This window comes from Microsporum canis, genomic scaffold (assembly GCF_000151145.1).
Source record: "Microsporum canis CBS 113480 supercont1.2 genomic scaffold, whole genome shotgun sequence".
In the NCBI taxonomy this organism is placed as follows: Eukaryota; Fungi; Ascomycota; class Eurotiomycetes; order Onygenales; family Arthrodermataceae; genus Microsporum; species Microsporum canis.
This window is the reverse complement of record NW_003299168.1, coordinates 2575087-2589919: the sequence shown is the minus strand read 5'-3', so window position 1 is coordinate 2589919 and position 14833 is coordinate 2575087. Positions and strand designations below refer to the sequence as shown.

At 48.1% G+C, this 14833-nt stretch overlaps 7 protein-coding genes across 7 annotated transcripts; 3 read left to right on the top strand and 4 right to left on the bottom strand.

Moving 5' to 3' along the window:
* Positions 1 to 180: 180 nt before the first annotated feature.
* Positions 181 to 1212, bottom strand: MCYG_02426 (conserved hypothetical protein; the record flags this gene model as incomplete). The annotated part of the gene is made up of 4 exons (XM_002849446.1): positions 181 to 222; positions 279 to 552; positions 617 to 964; positions 1052 to 1212. The coding sequence occupies 4 exons, from the start codon at positions 1210 to 1212 to the stop codon at positions 181 to 183; spliced, it is 825 nt and encodes a 274-aa protein (XP_002849492.1).
* A 927-nt stretch (positions 1213 to 2139) lies between these two features.
* Positions 2140 to 4125, bottom strand: MCYG_02425 (lysyl-tRNA synthetase; the record flags this gene model as incomplete). The annotated part of the gene is made up of 5 exons (XM_002849445.1): positions 2140 to 2927; positions 2995 to 3420; positions 3484 to 3654; positions 3712 to 3971; positions 4022 to 4125. 5 exons carry the CDS (start codon positions 4078 to 4080, stop codon positions 2155 to 2157), a joined length of 1689 nt encoding a protein of 562 aa, XP_002849491.1.
* A 270-nt stretch (positions 4126 to 4395) lies between these two features.
* Positions 4396 to 4781, top strand: MCYG_02424 (mitochondrial import inner membrane translocase subunit tim10; the record flags this gene model as incomplete). The annotated part of the gene is made up of 2 exons (XM_002849444.1): positions 4396 to 4493; positions 4598 to 4781. The coding sequence occupies 2 exons, from the start codon at positions 4396 to 4398 to the stop codon at positions 4779 to 4781; spliced, it is 282 nt and encodes a 93-aa protein (XP_002849490.1).
* A 391-nt stretch (positions 4782 to 5172) lies between these two features.
* On the bottom strand, positions 5173 to 7797 carry MCYG_02423 (conserved hypothetical protein; the record flags this gene model as incomplete). Its single annotated transcript, XM_002849443.1, has 2 exons — positions 5173 to 7538; positions 7593 to 7797. The coding sequence occupies 2 exons, from the start codon at positions 7795 to 7797 to the stop codon at positions 5173 to 5175; spliced, it is 2571 nt and encodes an 856-aa protein (XP_002849489.1).
* Positions 7798 to 8556: 759 nt separating this feature from the next.
* On the top strand, positions 8557 to 10003 carry MCYG_02422 (macrophage erythroblast attacher; the record flags this gene model as incomplete). Its single annotated transcript, XM_002849442.1, has 4 exons — positions 8557 to 8677; positions 8757 to 8884; positions 8961 to 9728; positions 9785 to 10003. 4 exons carry the CDS (start codon positions 8557 to 8559, stop codon positions 10001 to 10003), a joined length of 1236 nt encoding a protein of 411 aa, XP_002849488.1.
* Positions 10004 to 10500: 497 nt separating this feature from the next.
* MCYG_02421 (conserved hypothetical protein) lies at positions 10501 to 12366 on the bottom strand (the record flags this gene model as incomplete). The annotated part of the gene is made up of 2 exons (XM_002849441.1): positions 10501 to 11518; positions 11585 to 12366. 2 exons carry the CDS (start codon positions 12364 to 12366, stop codon positions 10501 to 10503), a joined length of 1800 nt encoding a protein of 599 aa, XP_002849487.1.
* Positions 12367 to 13319: 953 nt separating this feature from the next.
* MCYG_02420 (conserved hypothetical protein) lies at positions 13320 to 14511 on the top strand (the record flags this gene model as incomplete). The annotated part of the gene is made up of 3 exons (XM_002849440.1): positions 13320 to 13377; positions 13458 to 13610; positions 13667 to 14511. The coding sequence occupies 3 exons, from the start codon at positions 13320 to 13322 to the stop codon at positions 14509 to 14511; spliced, it is 1056 nt and encodes a 351-aa protein (XP_002849486.1).
* Between the last annotated feature and the right edge of the window lie 322 nt (positions 14512 to 14833).

Genomic DNA, 14833 nt, shown 5'->3' with positions numbered 1-14833 from the left:
TTAAGTATGTTGGTCTTGGGTATTGGGGGGTGAGAGGGATGCTGTGACTTTGGGAGAAGGGTGGTACTGCTGACTTGGAGGACAACTGGCCAAGAGATGGTATGGTACAGGTTGGATATGGTCGAGTAGGCCAATGCATGAGAAGGAGTGCAAGTAGCCTCTAAGTGGATAGAACACAGGCTAACGAGAGAAAGGTGACTTTGAGGCACTGGAGAGGTCATCCTATGATGGACATTAGTATAACCCAAGGTCAGAGAGAGAGAAGGCAATGAATATACCATATGGTTACACATGGCAACGAAGAGGTCGAAGAACAGCTTCCCTCCCTCTTCCATCTCCAGTTGCATGGTACCACTACGCTTGAAGGTAGACCTCGAGCGGATTATCAGGGCAAGATAATGGGCTCTAAGCTTCGAGTCGTTATCAGGGGTGTTTGCATATGCATACCGTGCACTGGAGAGGATTGTGCTGCATTGGATAGCTGTCTGGAGACCCTGCTTTCGAAGAGAGAGCCGCTTCAGCTCATCTAGACCATATCGTTCAGCAGCACAGCTGGTTTTGCATGTCAGCCAAGGGTAACAAGGGTAAGTGGTGAACCTGAAGAAGGATGACTGACTAGATGGCTGTATCTTTTAGGATCAGAGTACCATCTGCCTGGTTGATGATGGTCGACTCTGGAGATGATCTTGGGTTTGTGGCATCGGTATCCTCAAGCAGCCAGGTGTCTCGACGCTTGTTATGCATCAAACGAGGGTAGTAGTCGCCCTTGTAGAGGTACTCGAGGACGGACGAGAGTATCTCTGGCTGTTCACCCGGCAAGTTTATGCGTTTGGTGTGTGATTCAAGGAACTGGCCACGGCAGCAGGCAGAGAAGAACGGCGAGACACAAAGCACATCTTCATGGGCAGCGAAGAGGCGCTGGTCAGGGCCGACGCAGATGGTGACAATGGCAGAATTGAGACTTCTAGCAAGTCAAAGCGATACAGATGAGCTTTTGTCTGATTTTTATCATAAGGGCGTGAACTGTGAATATCTGGCTGGCCGAACTTACTCTGCAACTGGCGATGAGTCTGCATGGCGAGCAGCCTCTGACCGTCTCGACGTGCTGACTGAAGGGTCTCTGAAGGATCTCTTGGTCGACCGGCTTGAGGACTTGCCAGCTCGATACTTTGAGAAGCTCTCGGCATTGCTGTGAGATCTTTTGACGAACATGATGGCCTTACAAGTCCTCAAGTTTGTTCCTCGTTTACTCTTGACAACCTGGCTGCCTTTCTGCCTTACCTTGGTTAGTATCCAGAGAACCTCGACTGCCAGAGAAGAAGGGAAGAAAAAAAACTACACAGCGAGAAGAGCAGGCCCTTATATATACACACAAACCTACGACGGAAAACACCCCCTTATATACCATACCGGCTGGAGTGTGAATAAGACCAGCCATGCCAGGATACGCAGCAGGCTTTGATGCATCCACCGGCCGAGCGACAAGGAAACCTGCCATAACAGGCGAACTAGAGTCTTGTTTTCCCCCTTTAATTCCTTTCTCTCGTCGTTTATATTACTTCGCTTTTACTCTTTTTCTGCTTGATGGAGAAACAAAAAAAAGACGCGACGAATGAGGTCAAAGACGCGTCGCAGCCACGCGTGACTCACACGAGATCACATGACTTAAAGTGGTTCATGTGACCAATAGGAGATCACATATAGACCCACTACGAGCTTGAAAGGGGAAGGGACGGGATGATCCCTGCATATATGTATTACATAATTACATACACATCACAACCAGAGAGTTTACCTTGTTGTATCAGACACATCAAGAGCGACAAGTCACACACTATGTAATGAAGAATTCTGTAGGCTGAACTCAATTAGACATGTTGGATGTTTCCGGAGGTATGGATAGTTGGAAAGGCTGCAGCAGTGTGTGTGGAGTACATGGGTTCATATATGATGGGGAACCAGCTATAGGTGCTCGTATTGGCTAACGTTTCATTCTGCGCCGTTCCTGGCTGCTAGGAGCCTATACTTGACATGGAATATATCTCCTACACCGTATGTATGTGGAGGATAGAAAAGGCTGTACCAAAATGACAGTATTTATTAGTATTACACATAGACGCCCCCTTGCAAACGGAGAAAGGCAGCATGCATCCGTCACTGCATTGGAGCCGAGCGAGGTTCAGACGTGGCTGTCACACTACGCAGATTCCCAAAAGCGAGCACGTCACTGATCCGCCTTGCACCCGTGAACAGCATGCACAAACGGTCGATACCACATCCCCAGCCCCCAGTAGGCGGCAACCCCCACTCGAGTGTTTGGAGGTATCCTTCGTCCAGTTCGCCGGCATTCTCGGGGTCTCGGAAAGATAGTTGCTGCTGGAATTTTCGTCGCTGCTCAAAAGGTGAGTTCTCTTCCTCGTACATATTCATTATTTCTTTGCCTTCCACAAACAGCTCGGCCCGTGCGGACACCACCTGTCCACTCTCCGGGTGGCGGTATGACTTAGAAAGCGGCGACATACATTCGGGGTGGTTTAGGATAAAAGTAGGCTCGTTTAACTGTGACTCGACGTAGGTAGAACAGAGCTTGTCTAGCAGCCGGGGAAGCGTCTGGTGAGCCGGCAGCGGAAGTGACAGGTCGGCGAAGATTTGATTGACCTGGAGTAGAGCGTCCTCGGCCTGCAGGTCGGGTAATTTCCTGCCAATAGCCTCCTCGATGGCAGGGATGAAGTCGATTCGTCGATATGGCCCTGTAAAGCTCACAGGCGTCGGGTTCAGCGAGTTGTTCAACTTCTCGTTGAGTCGTTGGATCTCCGGAGCAAGGGTCGAGAGAAGTGACTCTGTCGTCTCGATCAGGGATTCTAGATCGGCAAAGGCCTGGTAGAATTCACACGTGGTAAACTCTGGGTTGTGCGTCTTGTCAAGGCCTACAGAGGCATGATGTTAGTTGTGACTCACGTTTCCCGACAAGTCATATACAAGGCTATCACCAACCTTCATTGCGGAATGACGGCCCAATTTCGAACACCCTGTCAAACCCTCCAACAACCAGGCGTTTAAGCCACAGCTCGGGGGCAATTCTAAGGGACAACTGACGTTCTGGGAACTCAGTAGCACTCGTGACGAAAGGTTGCGCAATCGCACCGCCCGATTTTGAAGCAAGGATTGGAGTGCTGACCTCCATGAAGTCCCTTTCGGCAAAAAAGTTCCTCATGGAGTGGGTGATCAGCGACCGGGCTCGAAGTACGTTGGAAGCACTGGGGCTGGAAAGAAGCTCAACATGGCGGTCATACGGAGATATCTCAAGCTCCTTTTGATGCACAGGTACATCGTGCAAACACGGCGATATGAGCCTGGGTAGCCCTGTCGTTTTGATAGTCAATTCTCCTCGGCCAGTTCGGTGTGGTTTTCCGGTCACAGCTATGAGTCGACTCAGTATTAGATTGGTAGTCCTATAATAAAAGCAAATGGGCCAATCCTCACAGAAAGAGTCACCACGCCGGAGTAGAAGATAGAACTCTTTGAACTTCTCCGGCGGTATGCCTGCTTCTCCCATGACACGTTGGTTGCAGAGAACCTGCACCTTATGTCCACCGTGAACGAGGTCGAAGAATACTAGCTTCTTTCCAGCGGTTCGCTGAGACCGTATCCTCCCTAAGAAACTCGTGTTACTATTATACAACAACGCGGAGCAGGTGTATAGCATCCTACCATATAATACTACGGTGTCCTCCTCTACCGTTTCATCTGGCCGTATTCCGTCATATTTCGACCGAAATTCCGCGCATGTGAGTGCTAATGGATCACGGCCTACTCGTGGGTACGGGTTTGACCATGTCTTCTGGATATCACTAACTCTGGTCTGCGGAGTGTGCTGTTGGACTGGGATTGCCAATTGCTCTTCGAGCAGCAGTCTATGGTTCGTAAAAGTGCGAATTGGCGTCCATGGCAAAGAGGATAGGCGGGTACTCCTAAATCCTTAGATTAGCTCTGGTCTACTCTGTGAATAAAAAGAGCTTACCTTGCAAGAAACCTATCCAGGCATACCCGGGATAGAGGGTTAGAGCAGATGGATAGCATCAGCCCACCAGCTCATCCGGTCTGCATTCCAAAATGTATATACAAGTAAAAGAGCGTCGACAGTAAGCTTGGTGAATTTGCGAAGTATTTTTTATCTCTTGAAGCTTCAAAACTACATCGACGTCCGCATTCGGTTTAGCGTCCTTCAGCTTTCTGACGTTGAAGCCAAAAAGTTTTTGAACCTGGAGAAAACAAAGCGCAAAAGATATCAACAAACCAATTAACAACCCATTCGATATATACCATCAACTGCTCAGGGTGTGACGGAGTTTAGTCAGGGTACTTCTTTCTAAATACCACTTTCCATCTACGAAAATGTCTTACTTGTTCGGCGGCCGTCCTCAGATCTCCTCTGAAGAGAAGATAAGGCAGGCCGAGTTGGAGGTTGAGATGGTTACAGACATGATGACTCGGTATGTTAACTCTGCTATCAACCGATATCTATACTGATCCATTGCCTTTATGCCTTACCGGCGGAATCAACTGCTTAGACAAATGCTAACTTGATCCCTTTTAGCCTCTCTAACGGCTGCATCAAGAAGTGTATCCCAACCGATTACCGTGAAGGAGACCTGAACAAGGGCGAATCCGTCTGCCTCGATCGATGTGTCGGCAAATATTTTGAAGTTAATATTAAGATCTCCGAGAAGATGCAGCAGCAGCAACAGCAGCAGGCGGCTGGAATGGGTGGTGGACTCTAGATGCAAAACGACAAACGCTCCATTGAGTCTTCACTGCATCATCATCATCGATAATATAATAAGATTCCTCTCTACGAATGGCGCAACATTGGATTGGTTTTGTTATGAACACGGTTTTGCTTCGTCCTTCCATGATGCGGGGAGAAAATATTTTTGGAACCCTGGTCAGCCGGGACCATGTATATTACGTGCGGTGGTATCTTTTATATGATAATATATTTAACGGATTGGGAAGATTGGGAAGGAGGCGTACAGCTCATCTACGTGTCTTTGCGGGCTCTGTAATTGGAACTGCGATTGAACGCTCGTTATAACAATGAATGAAAAGTCTATCAGTCTATTAATGATATAATGCAGAGTGTATATATAGTACAAGGTCCGTTCGAATACGCTACCTTGGGTTTTTGCTAGAGGAACCTGCAGACTTTTCGTCTTCACCGTTTTTGGAGCTGGACAATGTTCGAGCCTCGAACTTATTGAATTGGCGAGACCACAGCTCCTTGATCCATTCTAACCATGGAATATCTTCGGACTCCTTTCCATCCATAACCGACGTCGTCCTGCTTTCGATGTTGATGATCACATTGCAATAATCCTGCAAAACTGCCTCCGCTTCCTCTACCCTTGCACGAAGTGAATCAACTTCATAGTCAAGCTTTGCATCTATCATCTCGACATGTCTGACGGTTTCCATAAACATCTCCTCCTCCTGAGCCATGACATCGCGAGAGTATATGCCTGCTCTCTGGAATTCCTCGAGTTTTCGTTCGTACGCGGCTTGGATCTCGTATGCTCGAGCTTTACCAGCTTTTTCAATCTCCTCAACCGTGGCTACTTTCTTTCCAACCCAACCTGCAGTGCTTTTACCCAATTCGCGTATCCTCCTCCCGACGTCCCGTGTATCAGCAGTGATCATATCCTCGTAGAAGACGGCTTCCGCAAGGCTTAAGTCAGGGTCCAGTGTGCTTGAGTAGATGTCGCCAATTTCCTCCCAGCCCAGCACGTATTCCTCTACATAACTAAAGGACAGGCGACGAGGGCAGATGGCATCTTCTCCAATGAGAAGGAAATCCAATTGCGGTGAAGTCAAGCTTCCAGCACGTCGTCTAACCCTGGTGACAGGAACGGGGTTGTTAGATACATCATGATACTTTCCGTCGGCCTTTTCAGAGCCTCCTGGAGTACCGTCTACCTCCCCAACTTCATGGCCCTTGTCCGAAGAAGGCGTATCCTCCTCGGGGGGACCATATGTTCTTGCACGACCAAACTCCGGAACTGTAGATGGCCCAGGCCCAGTCTGACCTATCAAGGGGTCGTGCCGACTAGCCTCAGACAGTGCCATGCTATCCATTCGAGCAGCTCCCTCTGGTCCTCCATCTTTAGAACTTGTTCGTGTGGCCGTTTCCGTCATAAAAAGCTGCGGGGGCAGGTTTGCTTCTAAATCTACGCTCTCCTTGGAACGTTTATGATGGTGTGGACGTAAAGCGGGCAGCCCAACAGCGTCCCTGAACCGGCCAAGGCCAGCACGGGCGTCTGATACTTTGTTGGTAACCGAACGCTTGAGCGTCAACCTTAGCTGGTCCTTGTCATCAAGGGCAGCTTGGGATTCTGCTTGTCTCCATGGGTCTGCTTCAATGCTTAGCCGGCTGGGAAGATGGTCGTCTCTCTTTTTCCGAGTCCAAACATATCCACCATGTCTATCATGTGCAAAGACTATTTCATCTCCAGTATCATACTGGGCTTCGTTCAGAGGTTTAGCTGGCTTTCCGCGCCATAGCCATTTTGCATGGTCTCCTGTAATGAGTTGGAGAAAACGATCAAAATCACACGTTTCAACATCCGAAATACCAGGTTTATCTTTGCCTCCCCCTACTATTTCCATAACCATTTCTCCTCCCTTGCCGCCAAGCTCCGCCACCGTTGACTTCATAGCTCGCTGTAAGCCTCTTTCCCCACTTGCAGCTTTAACTGTCACTCGGTGCAGTCTGTCCAGCGTTTGGGTATCAAGCCTCCGTGTTCTGTCGAGGCCCTGGGCCTTTTGGAAGCCACCAACACCTTTTTCAAAGCCAGGTATATCGAATGGATCCTTGGATACGGGTGCCCCATAAGCATGTAGACGGTTCCTCGCACCCATAAAAAATCCTACAATAGCAGAAACCGTGGTTGGCCCAAGTATCCCGTCGACGGGCTCAATGTTGAAGTAATCCGTTCCAACTTCCGTCCACCAGTCGTTGATAGCTCGTTCGGTGACATCACAGAGTAATCCATCTGCATATTCGGGTGCGAGTTTATCAAACATCACGAGTGCCAGCTGGCATAGTCGAACCAATTCCTTCACCGAGGTATAAAACTGGATCCGGTCGCATGTCTGGTAAAGCTGATGGAACTTGGCTTCTGTATCTGCTGCAGGCGGTTTGACTGTCAGGCCGGCTCTCCCTGAACAGCCTAGACGTTTCAAATTTTCGTTGACGATAAAGTCCTCTCGGTGAAGCTTGACATCTCCATCTGGAACAGGAATCGCAGTAAGCATGGAAGGAAATGTGCTGAGGTTCGTCACCATCACTGTCCCGAGGCTGGTCTCTTGTTTCCGGGCATGGAACTGGGCCATCGCATTGAAGTAGACCTTCACCCGCTCCGTCCATTTTTTCTCATCCACCGGCACGCTGAGCACACCGACGACGACTGTGTGAGTCTTGTCACCGGTATAGGTGTTGATGACAAACGTAGGATGCACCCTTGAGCAAGCCCATTGTTCGACTATATAAACCTGGTATCCGGATAGGGTCAGTCGCCTGCTGACCGTGACCGTACAAGGGTCCTCCTCCAGATATCGATATGCAACCGGATCTGTAAACACAAGACGCTGGTATGTCGTGTCTGACACAACACGCCGGGTACCTCTGACGGGCGTCTGCTGTGTCGTCGTAGGCTCAGACTGCCCTTCGCCGGTTGGACGAGCAGCATTTCTATCCGGCCTGTCATCATTCGGGATGCTTGTTGACGCAGAAGGATCCATGTTGGTCTTTTTTATTTAATTTCCTTTTTCCTCTCCCTCCTTTTCCTCTTGTAATCACTGCAAGGTGTGTGTCTCGGTGACGTACTCCCAGTCTGCGGCCAGGGTTTATCGATGCAAGCAGTCACTATTTTAATCCGCCTTTCGCCGAGGTAATTAAGCAGGCGAACAAATCGTAGTAGCTGCAGCAGTAAGCCATCCTCCGCGCTGCTGCTTCTCCGCTCTGTGTTTCTCCTGCTCTTTGGTTGCTTGGTGGAAGCTAAGGCTAAGGCAAGGCCGATGATGTCACTTGTAGGAGCATCTTTCCAGGCGGTAGGACGAGGGCGGAAAAAGTAGGGCGATATAAGTAGAGACAACGCATAGAGAGATCGGCCGTCTAAGCCTCGTCCTCGTCCAAAGCTGATATCGTCGCAGTCGATCGAGTTTCCGGAGTGTTTTTATGTGTTGTAATGTTTAATGCACAACTTATGGTTAAGTTATACAGCTAAAAGGATTAACATCCCCCCTGGGCGTTGCACCATGTGACCACTTTCAAAAAGCTCTCCTCTCGACCTCAAGCTTGCTCTTCTTCTTCTACTTCAACTTCTTCTTCTTCGACCGGCGCGCGCCACGCTTCCTCTAGTCCCTTTGCCCAATCACCGGCAGCGTTAAAGAAGGCATAGTTGCAGCCAGCTGCTTTTACTTGGTCAAACAGGCATTTCAGGGTTTCTAGGCGACATGAGTACCACTCTCCGCAGTTAGCCAGAGGACGACCACACCACGATGGATCAGGTCCAGAAGGAACACCAGCGCCTCTGGAAAAAGGCGCAGGGCTCAAAGTGCATCAACGATGTTCAGACAACCATCGATTTGCTCTTGGAGGCTCGAAGGACCATCGAAAATGGTTAGTTCTTTCCTCTCTACCCCGCTGGTTATATCTAGCTATAGTACGGCTGTCTGATATTTGCTTCTTATACCTATAGATCCGAATTCTGCGTCTATCACACTTGCAAAGCTTCAGAATCCAGTGAAGGCGTCGTTTGAAGCCACGAATAATGACCTAAAGGAGGCGTACAGCGGGTTGAACAAATACACAAAGGCATTGGACAAGGTAGGAAGACGTCATATGCTACTACACACCGGCCTAAATTTGGTGCAGAAGAATGCTGACTCTGCTCCTTGTTCAGCTGTTCAAGGATAAACCCCTACCGACTACCGAATATGACTCCCTATCTCAGCCGGCCTTGGTCAACAGGGCAGTGGCCATGCATCTATTGCGAGAGGGGGCGTTTTCAACAGCAGATACCTTCTTAACCGAAGTATCGAGAGCACACATGTCGTCAGAATCAGATACGGCCATGGCACAGACTGAACAACAGCCGTCAGAAGTTATCCCCGATATCGAGGCTCTAGAATCTGGGGAAATACGAAAACAGTTTCTTCTCATGTACGAATTACTGCATGAACTCACCGAAAACCGAAACCTACTCCCCGCAATTGAATGGGCTCGAAGTAACCGCGAAGCTCTCTATGTTCGAGGGAGCAACCTTGAGTTCGAACTTTGCCAACTGCAATTCGTATGGCTCTTCCACGGGGGGAAAGAAGCCAACATCTCAGTAGAAGAGGGTAGATTGAAGGCACTTGAATACGCTAGACGCGAGTTCACTGGATTCCAGGGCCGATATCTGCCCGAAATTCAACAACTTATGGGCGCAATGGCCTTTGTACCGAATCTCGAAGACTCCCCGTATAATGCTATTTTTAACAACCCCCATTCCTGGGAACGTGTTGCAACCTCCTTTAAGAGGGAATTTTGCGCCTTACTTAACCTCTCAGCGGAGTCACCTTTGTACGTCGCGGCCACAGCTGGCGCGATAGCCCTCCCAACCCTCCTCAAACTTCAAACGATCATGAAAGAGAAACGAACGGAGTGGACGAGCCAGAACGAACTGCCTGTAAGCGACTGCTTTGCTTTCTTCTGGATATTTATATTCTAATCATTATATAACAGGTCGAAATCCCTCTTCCACGATCATACCAATACCACTCGATATTCGTGTGCCCTGTATCAAAGGAACAAACAACAGATGCAAACCCTCCCATGCTGATGCCTTGCGGGCATGTCATTGCCCATCAATCACTCATGAGAATCAGTAAAGGCGTTAAATTCAAGTGCCCGTACTGCCCCAGTGAGAGCCATGCTAAAGATGCTAAAAAGCTTCTCTTGTAGTCACATCCCTATAGCTTACTTAGCATTTGCTCGGTGTTAACTTTCTTATCTCTCTTTTTTCATTTTTTATTTTTACACAAGTCCCCGCTACAGGGACGATGGTTCACGGGGCCGAGCCTACAGGCGTTTATGGAGTTTGTCGCGCGGGTCACTGGGAGAAAGTTCAGGCGTTATTCTTTTTCTCTTTGATATAGGCCTTGATGCATTTGCCTACCTTTATATAAGTGCGACTATTAGTACTTGAAGTGTAAAATTGAATGCAAAGAAAATTAACTAAGTATACAACTCACTCCGCTATCAAATGCTGCACCATGATTTCGATTGCTATTGGCAGGTAATTTAATACTTTCATCCATGAACTGCCCATCTTAGTTAAAAAGGTATTTGAAAGCGCAAATCTAAATAGGGCAGCTACGTAAAGGGTATAAAAAAACCAGTGCGAAGTGAAACAAAATAAGAAAAAGAAAATCTTATGAAGTCATCGGAAGAAAAGTTGATTAAGCTGCTCCCTGATCTGTGGCTCGCGTAGCGTCAGCTTGCTTTCCTTTCAGTTCTTTTGCTGGTTTTGACTTCGCAATGTGCTCGTTTGCTTTGCGTAACTCTTCAACCTCGCGAGCTGTCGGGCGGGCTTCCGGCCCCTTGTATCGAATGGGGGTCTGGCCTTTAACTCGTTCAAGCTTGAACCGGTGCAGAGCAGTTTTGGGATCTAAGGTTTCGTAGTCGCAGATATTATAAAGTCCATCATACCTAATTCCTTCCAACGGTCTATAAGGGTTCAGCTTGGGCAGCTTTGAGCTTCGAAGGACACGAATATCACTCTTTTTGTTCGCCGCTTCGAGAAGCAAGGCTGTGTTTGCAGAGACTTCTCCGTCTTTCCCTCTCGTTCCGCAATACCATACTGTGTCCCCTAGGTCGATATCGGCGTATGTGTGGTTTCCACCTGGGGAGCTGAGAACAATGGAAACAGCGCCAATTGATTTATTTCCAGATATACCACCCTCTATATCCCCGTGTGCACCATCCCGTAGAGCGCAGATCTGCCAAGGAAACCACTGGCCGTTGCGCAGATGATTGTCTCCCCGAACGAAGGCCGATTCTCTGAATGGGTAGCCTTTGTCAATGGTGCGAGACAGTCCACTCCTTCCGTTTTCTTTGTATGTCCTCCGTGTCAGTATACCACGCGAAAGGTCCACATTGAAATCTCCTTTTTCCATCCGCTGCAGAATCGCGCGACAGTCAAGCCGGATGTCCCATGGAATGTGGTTGTGGTTCCTGATGACGGCCGGCAACCCGTTTTGAGGGTCAGTGAATTTGGCCTTTATAGATTCGATTGACTGCTCTGGGATCTCATAGAGCTCAAGATAGTGTATCCGATCCCTTAAGCGAGGAATACTCTTTTCAGGCTCATTTCCAGTTCCAATTTTTTTGATAAGGTGCAGAATTTCAAGGATATCTGCGTTGGAACGAGTTATTTCATTTCGACGCCTCTTTGAGATGTACTCATGGCGTGTAATCCTGTCATTGAAGGGCAGTTAACATCATTTTGTTTATAGTAATTGAGCGGATGGTATATAGACTAACCCAGTGTCCTTGGCTTTGGGGATTTTCTTGATCACAGGCTGTGAGCTTGCGCGACAGTCTTTTACTCCATTGGCAGCAGCAACCTCACATTTGGTAGAGATAGAACATGTACAAACAGAGCCTTCTCTTGGAGGGGTGGATTTCTTTTGCCTCTTTGCCAGGGGTTCTTGCGTCCCCGCTGGCGTTGCCATCCCGTCATCTGTTGCCGGGTCCATGCTTCTCTTTGTGCCTGACAAGATGCTTTGACCAGAGAGAGGTTGTTCGAGTCCTCTTAGAGGTGGATCAGGCTGTAGTTGAAGAATTTGAACGTGCTGATGCTCTAGTGTTTGTTCCAAGGGATGTTCCGGCTGTTGTTGGTGCTGTGGTTGTCCTTGGTGTTGTTCAAGTGTTGGCTTGGGCCCTGAACTTGATGCTACAACACACTCTATATGATCCTCCTCTTCTCTCTTGATGTTACAGCCTTTAGCTTCCGACATGCCGCTAGCAAGAGGGCTTTTGGCACACTCAGAGCTATGTAAGCTCGGCGAGTCAATAGTCTCACTGCTGCCTCTAGAGCTAGACGCGATAGAAGAAGAAGAAGAAAAAGCTCGAGCCTTTCGCTCAGTCAAAATTTTTTCAATCCTTTCATTCAACATCAGTTGAAATCGTGGAGATGACTCTGGTTGAGGAGCATCGAGCTGGGCATGTCTCAAACCCGAGTCTCGAGCATCCCGTGCCCTCCTTTCAGCCAAGGCTTTCTGAGTCCGTTGTTGCAGCATATAGTGGAATCTCGTCAAGTCCATGTTAAATCCTCCCTCTCTTGTATAGTTAATCACCCCAGGTACAAAAAAATCTTCGACCAGCCAGTGCACGAGTACGGAATAGTTATAGGAGCGCAGAAATACTCAGTGCTTAAATAAATACTAGGCTGCCTTACACCCGAGCAAGATGCCTGCTATTTAGGCCTAAACAAGTCCTCGGATTCCCCAAGTGAAGCTGCTTTATTAACGTCGCTTCTTTGTAGTTAATTTAACGTTGACGACCGTATATAAAAAGCTATAAATCGAAGTCACTAATTAGTCAGATTAGTCATCATCAGCCTCTGCAGGCCACAGAGAAAAAGACGGTAGACTTCTCGTCGAGCGGCGGGTTTGAGGCAGGCCGTTTGAGGCCGTTTGATAGGCGCTCGTAGCCTCTCATTATACTACTACAACTGGCGAGGCCAGAAGCAAGATACACCTTTGACTGGCCGTCTTGGAGGTTGATGGTACGGAGGTAAGGGTTGATATAACCCGACCTACTAACGTATAAGTGATGGAATGGTAAAAAATGCCGATAGTTCTGGTATTCCCGTTCCTCAAGAGGTTCTTTTGAAACCCTGTCAGGGCCCCAATGCGCTAGCCAGGCGCCTTTCGTTGTCTCTATCTTTGAGACGACTCGAGATATCACCTCACAAAGACCAAAACGCAGAGTCACTTTGATAACTAACGGTTGCCAATGAAAAGGCAAACTGGATTATAACTATTAGTCGGTCTTTGTCAGCTTTTCTATAGAATTAGCCCAAAAAACAAACACCGAAACGAACTATTTAGCTAACGTTACATGGTAGAATCATCGGAGGTCTCCGAGTGGGCGAAGATACAACGACAAAAAGCCGAGGATTTGAGAGAAAAGGAGGTTTACTTCCAATACCTGTAGCACATAACTACTTCCAAATAACAAAGCACTTTAACGATACATTGCTATTTATATAAACATGGCTGGAATAACTCTCGCAAATCCCGTAACTGTGAGCCTAGAGGAGCTCCGAGCTGGTGAGTGAGCAAACCTTGCATGTTGGCTCTTATCATATCTTCTTGATGGCGGCGTATAATCCTCCCTAACATGAATACAGGTACCGTCTCCTTTGAGACCTTATCGGAAGCCTTTGGCCCTGCATCGCTGGGGATTATCGTTGTAAAAGATCTCCCTGCGGAGTTTAAGAGCCTTCGAGCTCAGGCACTCTCCAATGCATCGTATGTTGCATCTCTGACACCAGAGGAGCTAGGTAAGCCCTTGCTGAGCCGCTAGGGATAGCATAGTGCTAACAAAAGTTGCCGCTAGAATCTCTCACTTCAGCCGAGTCCAAATATCTTATAGGCTGGTCCTGCGGGAAAGAGACCCTCCGATCAGGCCATTATGATACCTTAAAAGGGTCATATTATATCAACTGTGCCTTTTATCAAAATCCAGACTTGCAGAGCGTTCCCGCAAGCGAGTTTCCTGATTTCCCGGGGTACACGGCGGCCAATATCTGGCCTCCTGCCGAAAAGCTGCCTAACTTCCGTCCAAGCCTGATTGAATTATGCACCTTAATTATCGACACGGCGGTCCTTGTTGCAAGAGCTTGTGATAGATACGCTATCGCAAATATTGAGGGATATAAGAACGGGTATTTGGAACATGTTGTGAAAACTAGCTTGACAACCAAAGCCCGCCTGCTGCATTACTTTCCTGCTCCAGAGGCGGACGCTAGCGGTAAAGAGGCGGATGATGACGACTGGTGTGCCACCCATGTTGATCATGGTTGTCTCACGGGCCTGACATCCGCAATGTTTGTAGATGAAGCGGAGAATAAACCCCAGCAGTTGGCGGACTTAACCCCTTTACCTGAACTCCCAACATCCCCTGACCCAAAGGCCGGTCTATATATACAATCCAGAACCGGCGAGGTAGTGAAGGTCAACATACCGAAAGACTGCATTGCCTTTCAGACAGGCGAAGCTCTTGAACTCATTACACAGGGGAAGTTCAAGGCTGTGCCGCACTTTGTCAAGGGTGCAAGAACGGGAGGTAAGATTGCAAGGAACACACTGGCTGTGTTCACTCAACCAAACTTGTCTGAAGAAGTGGCAGCTGGAAAAACGTTCGCGGACTTTGCCCGCGAGATTGTGGAGAGGAACCATTGAGGATACTAAGTGGCCTATCCTGCCCTGTGTATATAACTTGGTTATGTTAATGGATAGCTCTCTCGTGATATAAAGTGTTTGCAAATAGGTAAATGCTACCTGGTGTTCGAAGATACGTCTGCTTCTGGGTATTGAGGCAATACTGGTTAAAACAAAAGTTGAAATATTTCTAAAGTACATCTCAAAGGTTCTATAAACGCTCAGTACATTAAATTTTACCGCAGTAGCCTTCGCTAAGCCTATTCAAACATGAGAAGAGAAAAAAAGAAGAAAAGAAAAAGAAAATTAAGCTTAACCCCCTTTACCCATCCTCCCGTGAGAG